This window comes from Manacus vitellinus, unplaced genomic scaffold (genome assembly GCF_001715985.3).
Source record: "Manacus vitellinus isolate BGI_N305 unplaced genomic scaffold, ASM171598v3 scaffold_60_pilon, whole genome shotgun sequence".
In the NCBI taxonomy this organism is placed as follows: domain Eukaryota; kingdom Metazoa; phylum Chordata; class Aves; order Passeriformes; family Pipridae; genus Manacus; species Manacus vitellinus.
Window position 1 is genome coordinate 2350039 of NW_021940687.1, and position 15322 is coordinate 2365360.

General features: G+C 41.2%; 1 protein-coding gene and 1 long non-coding RNA gene across 3 annotated transcripts in view; one reads left to right on the forward strand and one right to left on the reverse strand.

Moving 5' to 3' along the window:
* WDR33 (WD repeat domain 33) overlaps positions 1–12985 on the forward strand; it is a 50711-nt gene extending 37726 nt beyond the window's left edge. The window contains exons 17-22 of one of the 2 annotated variants that reach the window (XM_008930182.3): positions 3353–3455; positions 3709–4171; positions 7685–7851; positions 7974–8066; positions 8849–9034; positions 11482–12985. In XM_008930182.3, coding sequence (XP_008928430.1) covers positions 3353–3455; positions 3709–4171; positions 7685–7851; positions 7974–8066; positions 8849–9034; positions 11482–11711 — 1242 coding nt within the window. In that variant the 3' untranslated portion in view covers positions 11712–12985. Of the gene's footprint in view, positions 1–3352; positions 3456–3708; positions 4172–4269; positions 6528–7684; positions 7852–7973; positions 8067–8848; positions 9035–11481 lie in introns of those variants that run through there. The other variant, XM_018083084.2, reaches the window with a different exon arrangement.
* LOC108641399 lies at positions 5339–15297 on the reverse strand. The gene is made up of 3 exons (XR_001921985.2): positions 14771–15297; positions 12146–12380; positions 5339–8043 (listed from the first exon to the last, which is right to left on the reverse strand). It is a non-coding gene; the product is annotated as an uncharacterized LOC108641399 (long non-coding RNA).
* Between the last annotated feature and the right edge of the window lie 25 nt (positions 15298–15322).

Here is a 15322-nt window from a genome sequence, read left to right on the forward strand (position 1 = left end):
CACTGAGCAGGGCCTGGGTGTGTGCTGACAGCCAAGGAGTTGTCCCTGTGCCCTGCTGCCTTGGCATCAGCTCCAGGAGGGTTCACCAGCTCAGCAAGGTACTAGGCATAGCTGACCTGGAATACTGGAGAGTGCTGCTTATAGGCACACCAGTTGATTCTGCAGGAGTCAAGTCAGGCTTTGATAAGTCTGGTTCAGCACCAGCTGCAGCCTGCTCTGTCCTCTCCAGCACCTTCCATTTTCTGCTCTACCACACAAAACACAGAGCTCTCCTTGGTTACTGGCTCTCACAAGTTCCTATTTGGATGGCACCAATTCTGTACTTTAAGTTCTCTCAACTGTCTTCAGTTGTTGGTGAAATTTGAAAGGGAAGTTTGGAAAAAAATTCTACCTAATTTTAAGAAAAGGTGTCTTTCAACCAGAATTGACTCTTTTAGACCTGCACTCAGTAGTTTTCAGTCAAAGCTTTGGACATGTATGTACACATACAGTCCTTAGTGTGTACTCCAGTACCAGTCACAGTGAGAATGACATATTGAAATGAGCTTTAGCTCAGTGATTCCTTTTCAGATTGAGGCAGAGTAACCTGCAAATTGTGGGTTTATTTGACTATTTTTTCCTTACAAATCAATAATTCAGTAATTCCCTCCACAAGTCTGTTAATGTGCCACTATTGCTGAGATTTTTTAAAGGATCCAAGTTATGCAAATGAGCGTTGGTTCCACATCTATATAACTAAACCAGCACAGTGTTTCTCATTGCTGTCCCAGGGAGACTGATTTTTCTGCTTTGAGAATAATTACCATGTATATGGAGGGCTGTCCTTGTCTGCTAACACTGTTCAGAGTTCAGCAGGCTGCTCTTGGCAGGTGACTGGTTATTTTCAGTGAATACTGCTATCTGGAAGGCTTTTATAGGTACTAAAAAAATGACAAAGCAAGGTATTTTGACCATTTCTTCTTCCTTGTGCACCTTTAGTACAGTAATGGCTTTTCAAAATTAACGTATTTTAAAATTCATAACGTCAGGTTTTGCTCCATTTTGCTTCTTTGTAACATGAATATAGCAGCAGTTCCTGTTTAAAAAGACCCCATCTGTGGGTTTTTTCCTATAAGTAGGCTTTAGCTTGTTTTGTGTTCTGAATTTGACATTTATCTTCTGTAATCTTGTACAAATCACTTGCCTTCCTTTTCAGTAGCAGAAGGGTGTGAATATCAGCTTTATCAAGGGCTTGTAACATTAATAAAGAACACTTAAAGATATTTCTAAGAGTTAATCTCTGTATAAGATATCACTATTGCTGTACCTGCCATACACTGGAAGCAGAGGTTTTCTGGGGTACACAAGGCCATTTACAGCTTTTAGTAAGATATCTCTTTTTGAACTCTACTTTTCAGTTTCAAGCCCTGCTTGAGGCCTAGAATGCATTTAGAAAGGAAAATCAGGTGAAAATGCAGTGTTAGGGCTCTGTGTTCCCAGCTTGGCAAGAGCATGGTTTGTTTGAAATAAAGGTTTCTGCTAAACACTAAGGAAACTCATTTAGTGAGTGCTAAAAATACTGCTTTGCTTGAACACTAGTGGCATAAATGGAAGAAGTTCCACGATGTTTATTTTAAGTAAGCATATGCTAAGTATATGAGAAATCCTAGAACTCCAGCAAGGTTTTGGTTAGGAACAGCAGAGGGATCTTACCTAGTCAGGGGGTTGATTTGTTCTGGACTCAAGTCAACAGTCAGTAACTAGGAAGGTATTTTTGGTTTATCTGAGGGTTTTTTATTTTGGCCATTTATTTTGCTTATTTTTTCAACATCCTAACAAAATAAATCAATACAGATATGATGTTTGTAGTATATATTTGTGTGCTTTCTTGCATTTATCACCTGTGTTGCAGTTGAATATAAATGTTTAATTTAAAACCATATTTCAAGACATGATGGCAAAAATGCAAAGAATGAACTTACTGCTTCTCTGCAAACAGAAAAAAAAGGTAGTGTTTCTCCAGAGCATGAAAATTATTTGATTCATGGAGAAGTTAAGCAGTCTAATTATGATACAGTGATGTGATGGAATACAGGTCTTGAAGTATTTCCAGACTACCTGAAGTCTGGAGGGGTTTTTACAAGTCAGTATGAAGGCCAGGTCTAAATCTTACATACCAGACATGTCTAGGAAAAAAATGTTACATGTTTAGGAGTTTCTGTTACTATTAAAAATATTACATCTTAGGGGTTTCTGGGAGGACTTTGTTTTTTTGGTGATGTCAACATAAGAAGGTTTTTTATAGCACTCCTGCAGGTTGCAACTCTGTCTTGTTCACATTTTTACTTCTGGATCTCATAATTACAGTGTAAATATTGTACATGCCCCTTTTCAGTTCCAGTCAAGTACAAACCCCAAATGATGACTTTTTTCCAGGCCTTTGCTGTTTTAAGGCAGAATCAGACCATAGTCCAAACACAGTTTCCCAAACAGTGTCACCACAGTGGGTCCATCGTAAACTTGGTACCTTTCATGGGTCTGTGACAGCAGCTAAATTTCAAGAGCATTTTTTATCCTCTAAAATTCACACACAAAAAAGAGAGAAAGTAACAAAAGACACCTACATACTTTATTTTTTTCTTTGGGATCACATAACATACACAGACCTCTGCCCATTCTGCTGCTTCTGTTTGAGGAAGGAGGTGACTGTGGCTCCTGCCTTTAACCCTGTCAGTGCTGAAAACCCCCTTAACAACTTGGTATTTAGCCAAGAGTTAGCACTTTTTTTTAATCCTAAAATTAAAGAAAAAAAACTTTGCCAGCATGTTAAAAATGAAACTCATGTATTTCCATGTTAACAGCTTAGAGTTTTACAGGAAATGTTCTCTTGCAGCCCTGTTGTTGTCCCCCCATCCCAACATTCTTGATATTTATTTTTGTACATATAGTTTCTCTTTTTTGTTCATTATCAAAGGAAATCTTTGGTCTATGCAGCTCTTTAACTGCATATAAATCAGTGCCTGATATTTTTCAAACAAATATACACTGTTTCCTCATCTAGAGGAATAGAATATTCAATACATTCTTATAGAATATTCATACTGAGCCAGAATATGAGCTTTATTATCTTTGGTTGTTATAAGTAAAACATTAATCCTTGAAATGCTGTTTCCTATAAAATTATGTGTTTCTCAGTGACTGAAAGCATTACTGATATGAATGCCTGAAAAATGAGGCTGCAACCATTGGAACATGAGCTGTTTCTGTTGTATAACCTGTGCAGATGCAGTTTTTATGGAAAGAAAATTGGTTTGCACTCTTACAAAATGTTTAAACTACTCACACGTGGCTTTTCTCCTTAACTTGCTCACAGGACGGGCAGAACCCTGGTCCTCCTCCCCTGATACCAGGCCTGGGGCAGCAGGGAGGACAAGGTCGTCTTGGCCCTCACAACCAAGGACCTGGTCTTAACAAAGGTAATTAAATGTATTGTCTGTTCTCCTGCGAGTCAGTCTCCTAAAAGAGGGGCTGTCCCAGTGCAGTGCTTCCAGAGAGAAATGGCTGAGAGCTTCCATAGATGTGGGCTGGAATATAGGGGAAAAGTTTTCCCAGAAGTATTGGTTAGTGTGAAATGTATGGTGTGCTTTGTAGAACTGTATGAACTAGAGCATCCTTGAGTATTTTAGAAAATGTTACAGAAAGCTGCTGTGATTTTTTTTTTTCCTGCAGGTGACACCCGTGGTCCCCCAAACCATCACCTGGGCCCGCTGTCCGACAGACGGCACGACCAGAACAGCGGCGGCCCCGAGCACGGGCCCGAGAGGGGCTTGTTCCGAGGGGGCCAGGAGTGGGGGGATGGCAGAGACAGCAGGGGCTTGCCAGACAGACGAGGGCCTCACCCCGATTTCCACGATGACTTCGATCGACCAGATGACTTCCGTGAAGATTTCCATCCGGATAAGAGATTTGGCCATCGCCTGCGGGAATTCGAGGGGAGAGGAGGCCCACCACTGCAGGATGAGAAATGGAGACGAGGTGGACCCGGGCCTCCCTTCCCTCCCGATCACAGGGAATTCGAGGGAGGCAGCTCAAACCGTGGACCTCCCGGTGCTTGGGAAGGACGGAGACCTTCAGATGACAGATATCCCCGGGATCCTGAGGATGCACGCTTCCGAGGAAGACGAGATGAGAGGTAAGAATAAATCTACTTCTCTTTCTTGGGTTAAAGGGTAAATGGAGGGAACTCTTTTTTCCTGGTTTCCTTTTCATTAAGGAGTCTATCTGTTTCAGATTTATAAACTGGAAACCAATAAGGAAATGAAAACTCTAATATACCTGAGTATAGAGTCCATAAAAATCATTCAGTAATAGAAGAAAACTTGACAAATGGTCATTGTACACAGCAGCTTCCGTGTCTGTAAACAGTAAGTAAAGAGAAGGGAGAAAGTTTGTAGAGAAGATCCAGTGACACAGGATGAAGATTTGAGACCGTTTTGATGAAAATTGAGAGGAGACATGAAGGTTAAAGTGACAAACTTTTGAACATTAGACGTGGATTTTGAGACTGTCTCCAGTCACAAACTACAGCATGAGACTGTAGGATGAGATGTAGAGACTGTAGGATGAGATGCAATGTCCCTGTAAGGAGCAGGAACGGTGATCCTACTGTTGGATAGAAGGGACAGAGCTACAGCATCTGTTGGACTGTCAAGACTATTTTCTTATGTGTTTGCTTGTAGAAATTTTATTTCTCTTTCTGACTTATTTCTTAATGCCAAGCGAAGAACTCAAAAATAATCTGATTTAGAGCAATGTTCATGTCATTGCTCACAATCTCCAAATAAATCACAAAGGGATGAATTTGCTTCTAGTTACCAGTTTAAATATGGAGGAATTACACTGACTTCAAGATTAACTGTCAGGAAAATTGCTCCAGATTTATGCTGGTTTAACTGAATGAAATTTGGCCTCCAAGGTCTAAGCCTCTCACTGACCACCAACTCTCTATGTATAAGAACATGTGCTTGTACAAATATGCTGTGGTCTCCACATAATGTGAATTTTGTGTGTTTTAGTTGCCTTTTAAATAATTTTCTTACATTCCTTTTACTTTGCATCTATACAGCTCTTCTTTTAGCTATTTTCTACCTAGCTCTGTAAAGATGTATCTTCCTTTTGTGTGAAGAGTATGAAAAGAAATGAACAGTAACTAAAAGAAGGTAACAATTAAAGCCATTTTTAAAAAGTAAAGCCAGAGAGAATCCAAGCTGAATGGTCTGCATCAGAGAACTTAAAAAGACATAGCAGACAACACTTTTAGAAGCTCAGTAGAGATTTTCAGATCTTATATTGAAAACGCTTAGGGACTGGAAAATATTTTATTATGGTCCTGATTTTTCAGAAGTTTCAGGAAGGGAAACAAGAACCCGACTTTTTAACTAAGAGTAATCTGCTTATCAGAATGCAAGTGTTTGTCCAGAGTTTGCAGTGATTTGGCACAGAGCTCTAAAGGGCTCATTGTGCTTGTAAACTCGATGAATTTCTCAGAATGAAGGTGAACAAGGTGCCATTTACTGCAGATGCTGTGGTGGACTTAATCCCAACCACTCCTTTAGCTGACTTGGTTTAGAATTGAGATTGTAACCGGTTTGATCAAGCATGAGAGGCAAATGTGTGTATGTATGTTTCTCTCTAATTTCCCGTCCTTTTCATCCCTGTCCTGTTCTTACTCTACCTGTGCATATCAACATGATGCTTCTACTGCAGAGACCTGCCTCTTCCTGCCTGCTAATCTGCACAGTGTGTAGTTGTGTACAGTAAGGTCCTAGGCCTCGAGGAAGAAGATATGAGAGCAGTCAGATGGGAACTGAGCCCGATGCAAGGCAGGGCTTTCCACGTGACTGATATGAAAAGGTGAATAAGGATATCCATACCACAGTTCTAGGAGCTGTGGCTGTGTCAGGCATAGGTATGGTAGATTTCAAAACTCAACTGTGTCCGTAAGTTGCCTGAAAGCAATAGGAAAGGCTCTGTTCCTGCAGCCCTAGGGCCTTGTGTTGCAAATCTTGGTAATTTTCAAGCCTAAGCAGAATCACACCATGTCAGTATTAAAGTGGGAGGCCCTCTAAGAAACATCTAGAGGACTGTGCTGTTTCAAGGCTAAACAATATTGCTCTGTGATTATCTGAACCATTTGTACCTGAAACTGTTGAGTTTGTTTTCCTAAACCATCCAGGTTAATGTAAATGGTTCATGGTCCATACACAGCACTCCTCCATTCACTGTTGTACCTGTACAGGCACAGCAGCCTCCTCTCTGTATTGTGCTTGTTTTCTGGGAGGTGGAGACAGACCTATTGTTTTTTATTAAAAACAATGTAAAAGTTTAAAAATATTGTATTGTGTTATGACTACTGTTAAAATATTTAAATTTGTAATTAAAAGGTTAATGTTGTTAAAATTCTAAATAAAAGTATCTAAAGTTTTGCTTGTAATAGGATGCACTGTGTCGTTAATGAGCTGGGGAAGGGGATGCTGCACACAGCCAACAGCATTGGAATATTGTGCTGGTTCCAGTTTGGCCAGTGTGGAACTGGGAACAGCAGGGAGGTGGGGGGCATCTGTGACTGGGCAAGGAATGCTCCACACTGTGTGCTGTCACTGAGGGTGGGGTGGCACGGCGAGGACTCAGCACCACCTAAACACTCGCCCTGTGCCTGCAGAGACCCTGGGCTGTGTCTGAGGCTGGCGTGCACCTTCCAGGTGCAGTCGTCACAGAACATGGATGTGCTTTACAAGCACTCCAGGTGTTTTAACTGGTCATGTCAGAAACAAAACTATTAATTATTCATGCAGCCATCTGCAGGCTGACCTGACATGGCACTGACAGGTCAGTAAGAGCCATTCTCCTCTCTGGAGAGCTGTCCAGGCCCCCCCAGTGCGGTGCTGGAGGAACTGTACTCAGTTAAGATGAGGTGGAGAATCCAGTCATACCAAATTCCTGAAGATGCCATAGAAGTAGAAGGCAATTATCAAACTTCAATGCCATAACTACATTTTGCAACACAAAGTTCTTGATTGTTGCAGCTGGATAAACTGCTCTTCAGGTTGCAGAAGGCTGCTGTGTGCTGTTCCGCCATCACTGTCCCTACAGAGCCAAGGGCAGTCTAGATGCACTTGCTAAAGTTGTAAACTTTGAAGAATGGAATGAAAAAGAGAATATTTTGGCAAAAGAATTATAGAATCAATAGGAATGAGATGCTGGGATATTTTGTTATAGCCGTGATTCTCATTGCTTGTATGTTTTCCGTTTGTTTTATCACCAAAATGGAAAAAGGGAATGGGAATGTAAGAACACCACAGTTAAGGGAAATACTTTTCCTTGCCTTACCTCACCTTACATCTATCATCACTCATTAATTTTTTTTCCTACCTTTTCATTAAATGAATGCAGTATGTTTAACAAAATTTTCCTTCTATGAAAAGCCAACACAATCAACAGAAGGAAATATGAGGGGAAAACTACAAAAATGGCTATGAAAGTGCTCGAAGGCAGCAAATGAGCACTTTTCCACCTACATATCCTGTTCTAGTAACTGTATGTGCTGTAGCATTAGGTGAAACAGTTCAGAAATGAGTTGATTATAAAACTGAACCTGACTCAGTTCTACCTAAATCCCATATTTGTATCGTGTTCTTTCTTGTAGCTTCAGAAGAGGAGGACCCTCAAGACATGAGGGCCGGGGACCCAGGGGCAGAGATGGCTTTCCTGGCCCTGAAGATTTTGGGCCAGATGACGCTTTTGACTCTCCAGATGAAAACTCCAGAGGAAGGGACCATGGTGTCCGGGGGCGAGGTCGCGGTGCTCTGAGAGGTGAGGGGAACGTTCTTCCACATGGGAATGCAAGGAGGAAGGAAAGGCATTTCTTGGGCAAACTATTCTCGGGAATGCAATGTCTTTTCTCACTCCTGTCCCCTGTTTCTCTTACTGCTCAGGAGCCCGGAAGGGTTTGCTTCCTACTCCAGATGAATTTCCACGCTTTGAAGGAGGGCGGAAACCAGAATCCTGGGATGGAAACAGAGAACCAGGTAAAACATTTGGTCAGGTTTGTAGACTTCTACAATATAAGCACTTAAAAAAGTATTTTAAAATCACCTCTTTTTATTGTACCTTGTGTGTTTGTTACCAGTATTTTACCATGAGAAAAGCCAAACGTAGTTCTTTGGTCTTTTAAATTTAGGAAAAAAAGAATTATGCAAAATTTAACTGACTCTAAATACAACTGTCTTCCTGAACAAAAAGTTACTGTGGCCTCAAAGTCTTGATTTTCAGTTGAGTTCTTGTACAGCCCAGAACTGCCTGGGCAGCTGTCCCTTGTGGATGACTGAATCACAGTCATTGTGCGTTTTTTTAAGATATATATTAATGCCAGTAGTAATCTTTCACTTGTTTGGCATCTTCTTTGTTTGCAAGAATAATGTTTTCAGCTACAGTGTCTGACAGTTTGCTGGTATTTGCATTTGTGTTACAAATGGCAACCTCATATGGGGCAAAACTGCGTAGAATGTCATGGGGAAAATGAGCACAAATGACACGTGAATAAATGAATGCCTCTAAAATGATGAAAACATTTTATACTGAAAAGAACACTTTTCAGTATAAAATCTGCCACATTTTTCTTTCCCATCAAACACCTGTTTTACCTTTAGCTTTCTTACTAAAAAATGGGACAGGGGAAGCTTTATGTAATTTGAACTTTAAACCGTGTGCCAAAGAGTGTGGGCAGTATGTAAATTTGTGTGACTGCCTCCAAAACTGAGCAATAAGGACCCAGTGAACGTTACTCATTATCCTGCGGTTTTGTGCCCAGGTCCTCGTCCAGATCACCCTCCTCACGAGGGACACTCTCCAGCCAGCAGAGAACGTTCCTCCTCGCTCCAGGGTATGGACATGGCCTCACTGCCACCTCGGAAACGCCTCTGGCACGATGGACCGGGCACCTCTGACCACAGAGACATGGATGCTCCAGGGGGACCCCCAGAGGAGAGGGGCAAAGGTAAAAAGCCCCTTTTAATGAAACCCTTATGTAACAGTGGCGTGTTTTTCAACATTAGGCTTATCTAGAACTTCTCTGTTCAGAGGGGATAACGCTGAGCTAGTAAATATCTGACCTGGGAAGCTAAAGAGTGTAGGAACATGTCTTATAGGAACATAAGAACAGAGGGATTTTGTGGGACATCAAATCCAAATCTTCTCTCCAGCATTATAGAATCCTCTTCCTTATTGCCCTGTTCAAAAGCAGTTAGTTTTTGGCTCCCTGTTAGTCCAGCTGGAAAACTCATTAAGAACACTTTTTTGTCATTTTCAGAATAGTTTTTTGTTACTCATGCTTGTGCTATCATCCTTTAACTGAAACATAAGAACACTGAGCCTGTAGTGATATGTCCCTGAAATGTTCTCTAAACCTATGAAGATCTGCAGTTCAGTGATTTACTGAAATATTTTTATATTCAATGGCTTTTGACAGTTAACTTTTGTGTGCTTCTCTAATTGCTTTAAGAATCATATAAACTTTTGATATTCACAGGATCCATGGGCAGAGCTCTTAAACTTAATTGCAGTAGATTATGCTTTGAAAAAAAAAAAAAGCAAGGAAAATGTTTCTCTCCTGATTTGTGCCTACCATTCACTGATTTCATGTGATGTGTTGTAATTAAGTTGAAAGTTGATTCCTGTTATTTCTGAATGCCATCTCTGATTGCACTGAACTCCACCATTTCCAGCCTGAACTAGCTCTTCTCCAGGTCAGAGCTCTGATCTGTTTAGTTGTTCTCTCTAGAAGTTGTTCTGTATCTTTTACTATTCCATATTACTCTGTATATACTACTTTCAGTTTTAAATTATCCTTTTCTAAATTAAACAAGGTAACTAGGAATTGCAGCACTCTATTTAAGATGTGGTATAACCGTGGATTTCTACCCTTCCCTCGGTTTTGTTCTGTTTTCTCCATTCTTTCCTAACAGCTTCTCATGTCATAGTTCCCCCTAACTACTAAGCAGTCACATGCTACTGTAACCCACAAAACACATTGGTTTTGGAGTTTGTAGCTGGTTCAGAGCTATTGCTGTGCATGCCAGTTCCACAGTCATCCTGTTAGCCTCCAACTCACAGATCTCAGGACTGCTGTTGTGGTTTTGAAATGTTGGCTTTCTTTAATGTCCTCACATTGACTACCCACTGTCAGTAACAAAGGTCCTTCTCAGTTGCTTCCAGATGCTGAGCTGCCAACCTACAGCTGAATTTTTTGTTGTTACTGCACAGCTTTGTCTTTGATGCCACTGAATTCCATCCCACTTCTCTTACCATTGTCTTGAAGCTCATTCAGTTTTAACTGCATGTCACTCCTCCTCTGCATGGACTCTATTCCCAGTGTTGTATTAACAGCAGGTTTTATCATTCTTTCATAGGTGTTTTGAATAAAACCCTGCTGGTAAACTCCCTCTCATATCAGTAGTTTTCCTTCCATAGCTGCATGCTCTGTTTCTCCAGTAGCCAGCATCCATCAAATCTGTGAGGATTCCTTCTCCAGCTTCAGTAATGATTAGTGATAACTTTCAGATTCTTTATTGAGGTTAAAACAATTGTTGTCCGGGCACAAGAATTGTGGTAATTAACTCAAAATGTGCTAAAGAAAGTTCAGAATGATGGCAGAAAGCCTGATAAACAAACCATGAACCAGCTTTAGTTGTACTAGTAAAGTCATCTAAAGATTAAAACTTCATTAATTATGGAACACTTTGGTCTCTGTTTTACACAGAACCAACCAGAGTCAACAAAAAAATCACTTTTGCTAAAGTGGAGCAGAAATATCCTGATATAGCTGTAGTGTGCATCCATAAAACAAGGTTACTGTTAAATTTGTTTTTTCAAAATACTGCTTGTTATTTTAGGCTAATGAATTGGGTTGGGTTTTTTTAATGCTCATTTACATATCAAAACCAAGAAGATCTGTGAGAAGTAGAAAATCCTGGCAGTAAGCTTGTGTAGCTTTTGTTCCCAGTTAGTAGTAAAATAAAGTGGTTTTCCATTATTTCTAGCAAAAAAGAGAACAAAACAGTAATGTTACTCATTATCTTCACCATCAACCTCAACTGTCTCAACTTGTCATCAGTGCAGTGTCTTTGTTTAGGATTAAAAAAAAAGTATTTTGCAATAAAAGCATAGCAAGAACCACAGATGGTGTTGAAGCACAAGAACTGGAGTGCCTGGCAGTGTGGAGGATGTGCTGTCACTGTTTTGACTGTAGCAACTATAACCTCTAATTTCCAAGGAATTACTTGATTGTTGCCCAATTGTATAGAGGGAGGAGGCATAAAATTGTGGGTCTCAGCTACATATGGCCTATGAATGATGACACCACAGCAGAACCACCACCCTGTACGGCGTGTCTGAGAAGGGACACAGCTTAGACTTAAACCAGTAACTGCTGTGCTTCCTTTGTAGGACGAGGGAATTCAGGACCTTCACAAAGAGCACCAAAATCTGGGAGGTCTGGGTCGTTAGATGGAGACCACCACGATGGATTCCACAGGGATGAAGCCTTTGGTGGAGGCCCCGGGGGAGGCAACAACCCCTCTCGAGGAGGAAGGAGTGGAAGTAACTGGGGAAGAGGAAATAACATAAACTCTGGCCAGTCACGAAGAGGAGGATCCAGGGGTGGAAGAGGACGATAGAAGAGGCTTTGGCTGGGTCACACCCAGTCCTTGTGGGACAATATTTAAATAGACTGCTACTCTGGACTCAGTCATCTGCAATGCCACGAACCTGGATTCTTAACTGGGATAACTGAATGTGCTTTAGTTCCTAACAGGGGTCTTTTCCTAAATCAGTCAACTGCCTCTAGCTGCAATATTGTAGCTGGCTTTGTTTTGTCCTCTCCACTCCCATTTTCCTCACTTTCTTACCTACTTTATTTGTGAAGAGCTGGAATTTTTTTTAAGTGTTGGGGGACATGGAGCACTTCCACAGATTTCAGTTCACCTCCAGACAGAAACTTGTTTCTATATGTACAGTTTGTCAAAGAGTTACGTTGTTTTTGTATGAATACAGAATGTAATTTGCGCAAAAATTAACAAAAAATCAACGCAGTGTGTGATTCTTTACTCACCTATTACTATAGGGGGTTGTCTTTAGGCAAACTTGTGTTTCAGATGGAGCAACAGAACTACCTCCTGAAATCTCAGCCATTTAAAATACTGAGAGCTGACTCGTAGTTTTTTGGTTTATCATGTACAGAGAACCTTCATTTTCACCTTTAGCCACAGCTGTGTACAGATTACAAGTGGTGCTGATGTTAAAATTCCAAAACACAGGCAATCACCGCTGCTTGCTAGTCTGCCATCCTGGAAGAGAAAAACGTGGAACACCATTTAGAACAAGTTGTCAAAGACATAGTGTGAGTTATAACCTGGATTGCAAGACAGACATCATGACAAATACTGTCTTCACCTGGGTGAGTCAAGGGTTTTTGTTCAAAACAGCATCTGTTTATAGAAATTGAGAAAGAATGAAGTTTAGCAGCTTGACTGATATGTTTTACAGCAGCTGCATGACACATTGCTTAAAGCTGTGGGTGTTCAGCAGAGTCTGGTGCATTAATTGCTGAAGTGCAAACCTCGATAGTTCATCACTTCCATATTAACACAAGTGTCTTTTTCTTTAGGATATTGTTACCTGATTTTTCTAGAGGAGGGAAATGAGAAGTAGGGGTTACTCCCATTTCCCACATTTCATAATAAAGCTGCTTACCAACCATGAGTTTGTCTTCCCCATAAATCATTCATGTTAATCATCTCCAGCCACCAGGTTATCAAAAGGTTCCTTTAATACCTTAAACCTCAGTGAAAATGTTATCATGTAAGTACCTACACTACAGACCTTCTCAGGAAACTTCTACATTAAAAGTATAGCATATAATGTATAATGAAAAATTACTACCAGGCTTCCCTCTCTCCTGCCTTGAATTCCAGGTTATAATAAAATATATAAGTCAGTGTAGTTCTAGAGGCTACTGCAATACCACAGTGACACATGGCAGCTATTGCATCTGACTTCTCATACAGTCAGGTTTACCAAAGACTGGCTCGAGTCTTGATGATCTTACTTAAAGACCTCGAAGCACAAATGCTTAGCTGTTGTTCTCTTGGTTCAGGCAGTCACAAGTATGGTTTTCTTCTTAGTTTTTAATTTGTAGTGTATAAAATGGCATTTGAAAATTCCAATTGATCGTTAGGCTATAAAATCTTTGTCATGGGGCTCAGGAGAGACAGAATGGTCTTAAGGGGATTAACTGGGAAACATCTGAGATGCATCTGATATGACAGTTTCTCCCTTGAGAGTAAAAAAAGTACTTTTTAGCTCTATCTGAAGGGCTTTGGTAACTTTGGGTATATGTCTGGGAGTTAGGATCTGTCTTGAAGTTTTCATGATAATCACTGGCAAAGAGGAAAGCTTGCCCTATTTTTTTTTTTTTTGTTAGCAAGCCCTACATATTTTTAAGGGGCTAAAAGAGGTCCAATAGAGGATGAGCTTTAGGCTTTAATTAAACACAGTCTTCTACCAAAACAAGTTAGAGTGTACCTAACTATAGGTAGCAGCTTTATCTGGACAACTTTTATTTCCTCTGATGGGTGGTTAATTCCTTAAATGACTATACTTGGTGTTAAGTCATATTCTTCATCAAAGGGCAGCTTCTTTAGTTAAGTTTTGAAATATTTCATGATCATGAAATATGCTCAGAAAGTTGTAAGAAAACTTGACAATTTGCTAGCTTTTTTACAAAATCTTAGGTGACAGCATAGCAGGAGAGACAGAAGCAGCTTCCCAGTCCGTGATACCACGACTCACTATTGCTGGGAAACAGACAAAGTTATTTATTAGGAATATACTTCTATATTCTTCAGGTCATATTCTTTTACCAGTGTTGCACATAGAATCTTATGCTCTACCTGTGAGTTTAGAGCTCCACCTTGTCTCAGATTTGTTTAATTTTATACTGCTGTTAGGAATAAAATCAATTTTATATACTGTAGCTTAGAAGTTGTAAAAATGAGAGAACTAATTTAATGCTATTCAGATAGCTCTGATATACATTTTTATGGGGAAAAAAAGTGACCATTAGTGAAATGTCTATATTGACAACTGGACACAAATTGTTTTATTAAAGCAATCTATGTACATTTAAGTAACCCCTTTGACAATTTAATTCAGAAAGGTATTTGGTGAATACGTTAAACCTTAAGTGGTGGTAGCAGGTAAGTATTGCAGTGTTTGGTTTTATTTTGTCCATGAGATCCTGGGGGTCTGCACAGGTGAGGCCTGGTGGTCCCGTTTCCCTGCAGGAGCCCAGTGCACAGTCCAAACTGGAGCACTCAGCTCCGTCACCCTGAATTCAGCACCTTCCTAAGTAAGGCTCAATTTCTGAACCGAAACGGAGCTCCAGTTATTAGCAAAACTATTTTTGAAGGTCATGCTGTGACAAGGAAGCAATTCCTGCCCCAGTTCAGAGAGCAAAATAGATATACAAAATAAAGTTCTAAGAGATGAAGCTACCCTTTTAAAGCCTGAGGATTTGGTCCCTTACAGCAGCTCTAAGGCAGCAGCACCTGCAAAGGCCAAGGCTCCTAAATAATATTAGCACCTTTCATCCTCTCATTGTCATGCAGGAAGACCCCCCCTTACAGTTATGGGCAGTCTTTGCGACCCACAGCCCCGGGAAAGTTGTTTCACTTACTGCATGGTATTTTAAAGCTGGTTTTAGAGAGAAATGCAGTTTAGTGGCCACAGTCTTCAGATTCACCACAGCACGTTCAGAGTGTAGGGGTCAGTACAAAATGAGGTAAAAACAGTTAATTTTTGAACGCTGTCCCCCAGACGTGATCAGATTTTGCTAAATCATCTCCGTGTTTCGGCATTCGTCGGCCCTGCGCGCCTCGTCCGCTCCTCAGTAACGGGCAGGTCCGTAATTGCACCGCGTCGGCTCCGAGCTCACTCACGGTCCGAAGCAGCGGCACCAGCCACGTGGTCCCATCCTGGAGGCAGGGAAGTGGGATGCTGCCAGCTCCTACCCAGCAGTGGAGCGACTCCAGGCCCTGGCGATGGAGCTGGCTGCGCCGTAAGGCAAATGCCGGCAGGCTGACACCTGAGCGCGGCAAGCACAGCTCGGGGTCAGCGGGCCCGCTCCGGGCCGCCAGCCGCTGCTGCTGATCCTGGAGAACCGGCGAAGAAAACGCGTCAGGGCACGGAGAGAGCGGCGTTCCCCGCCTCGGAGTCGGCTGGCGAGAGC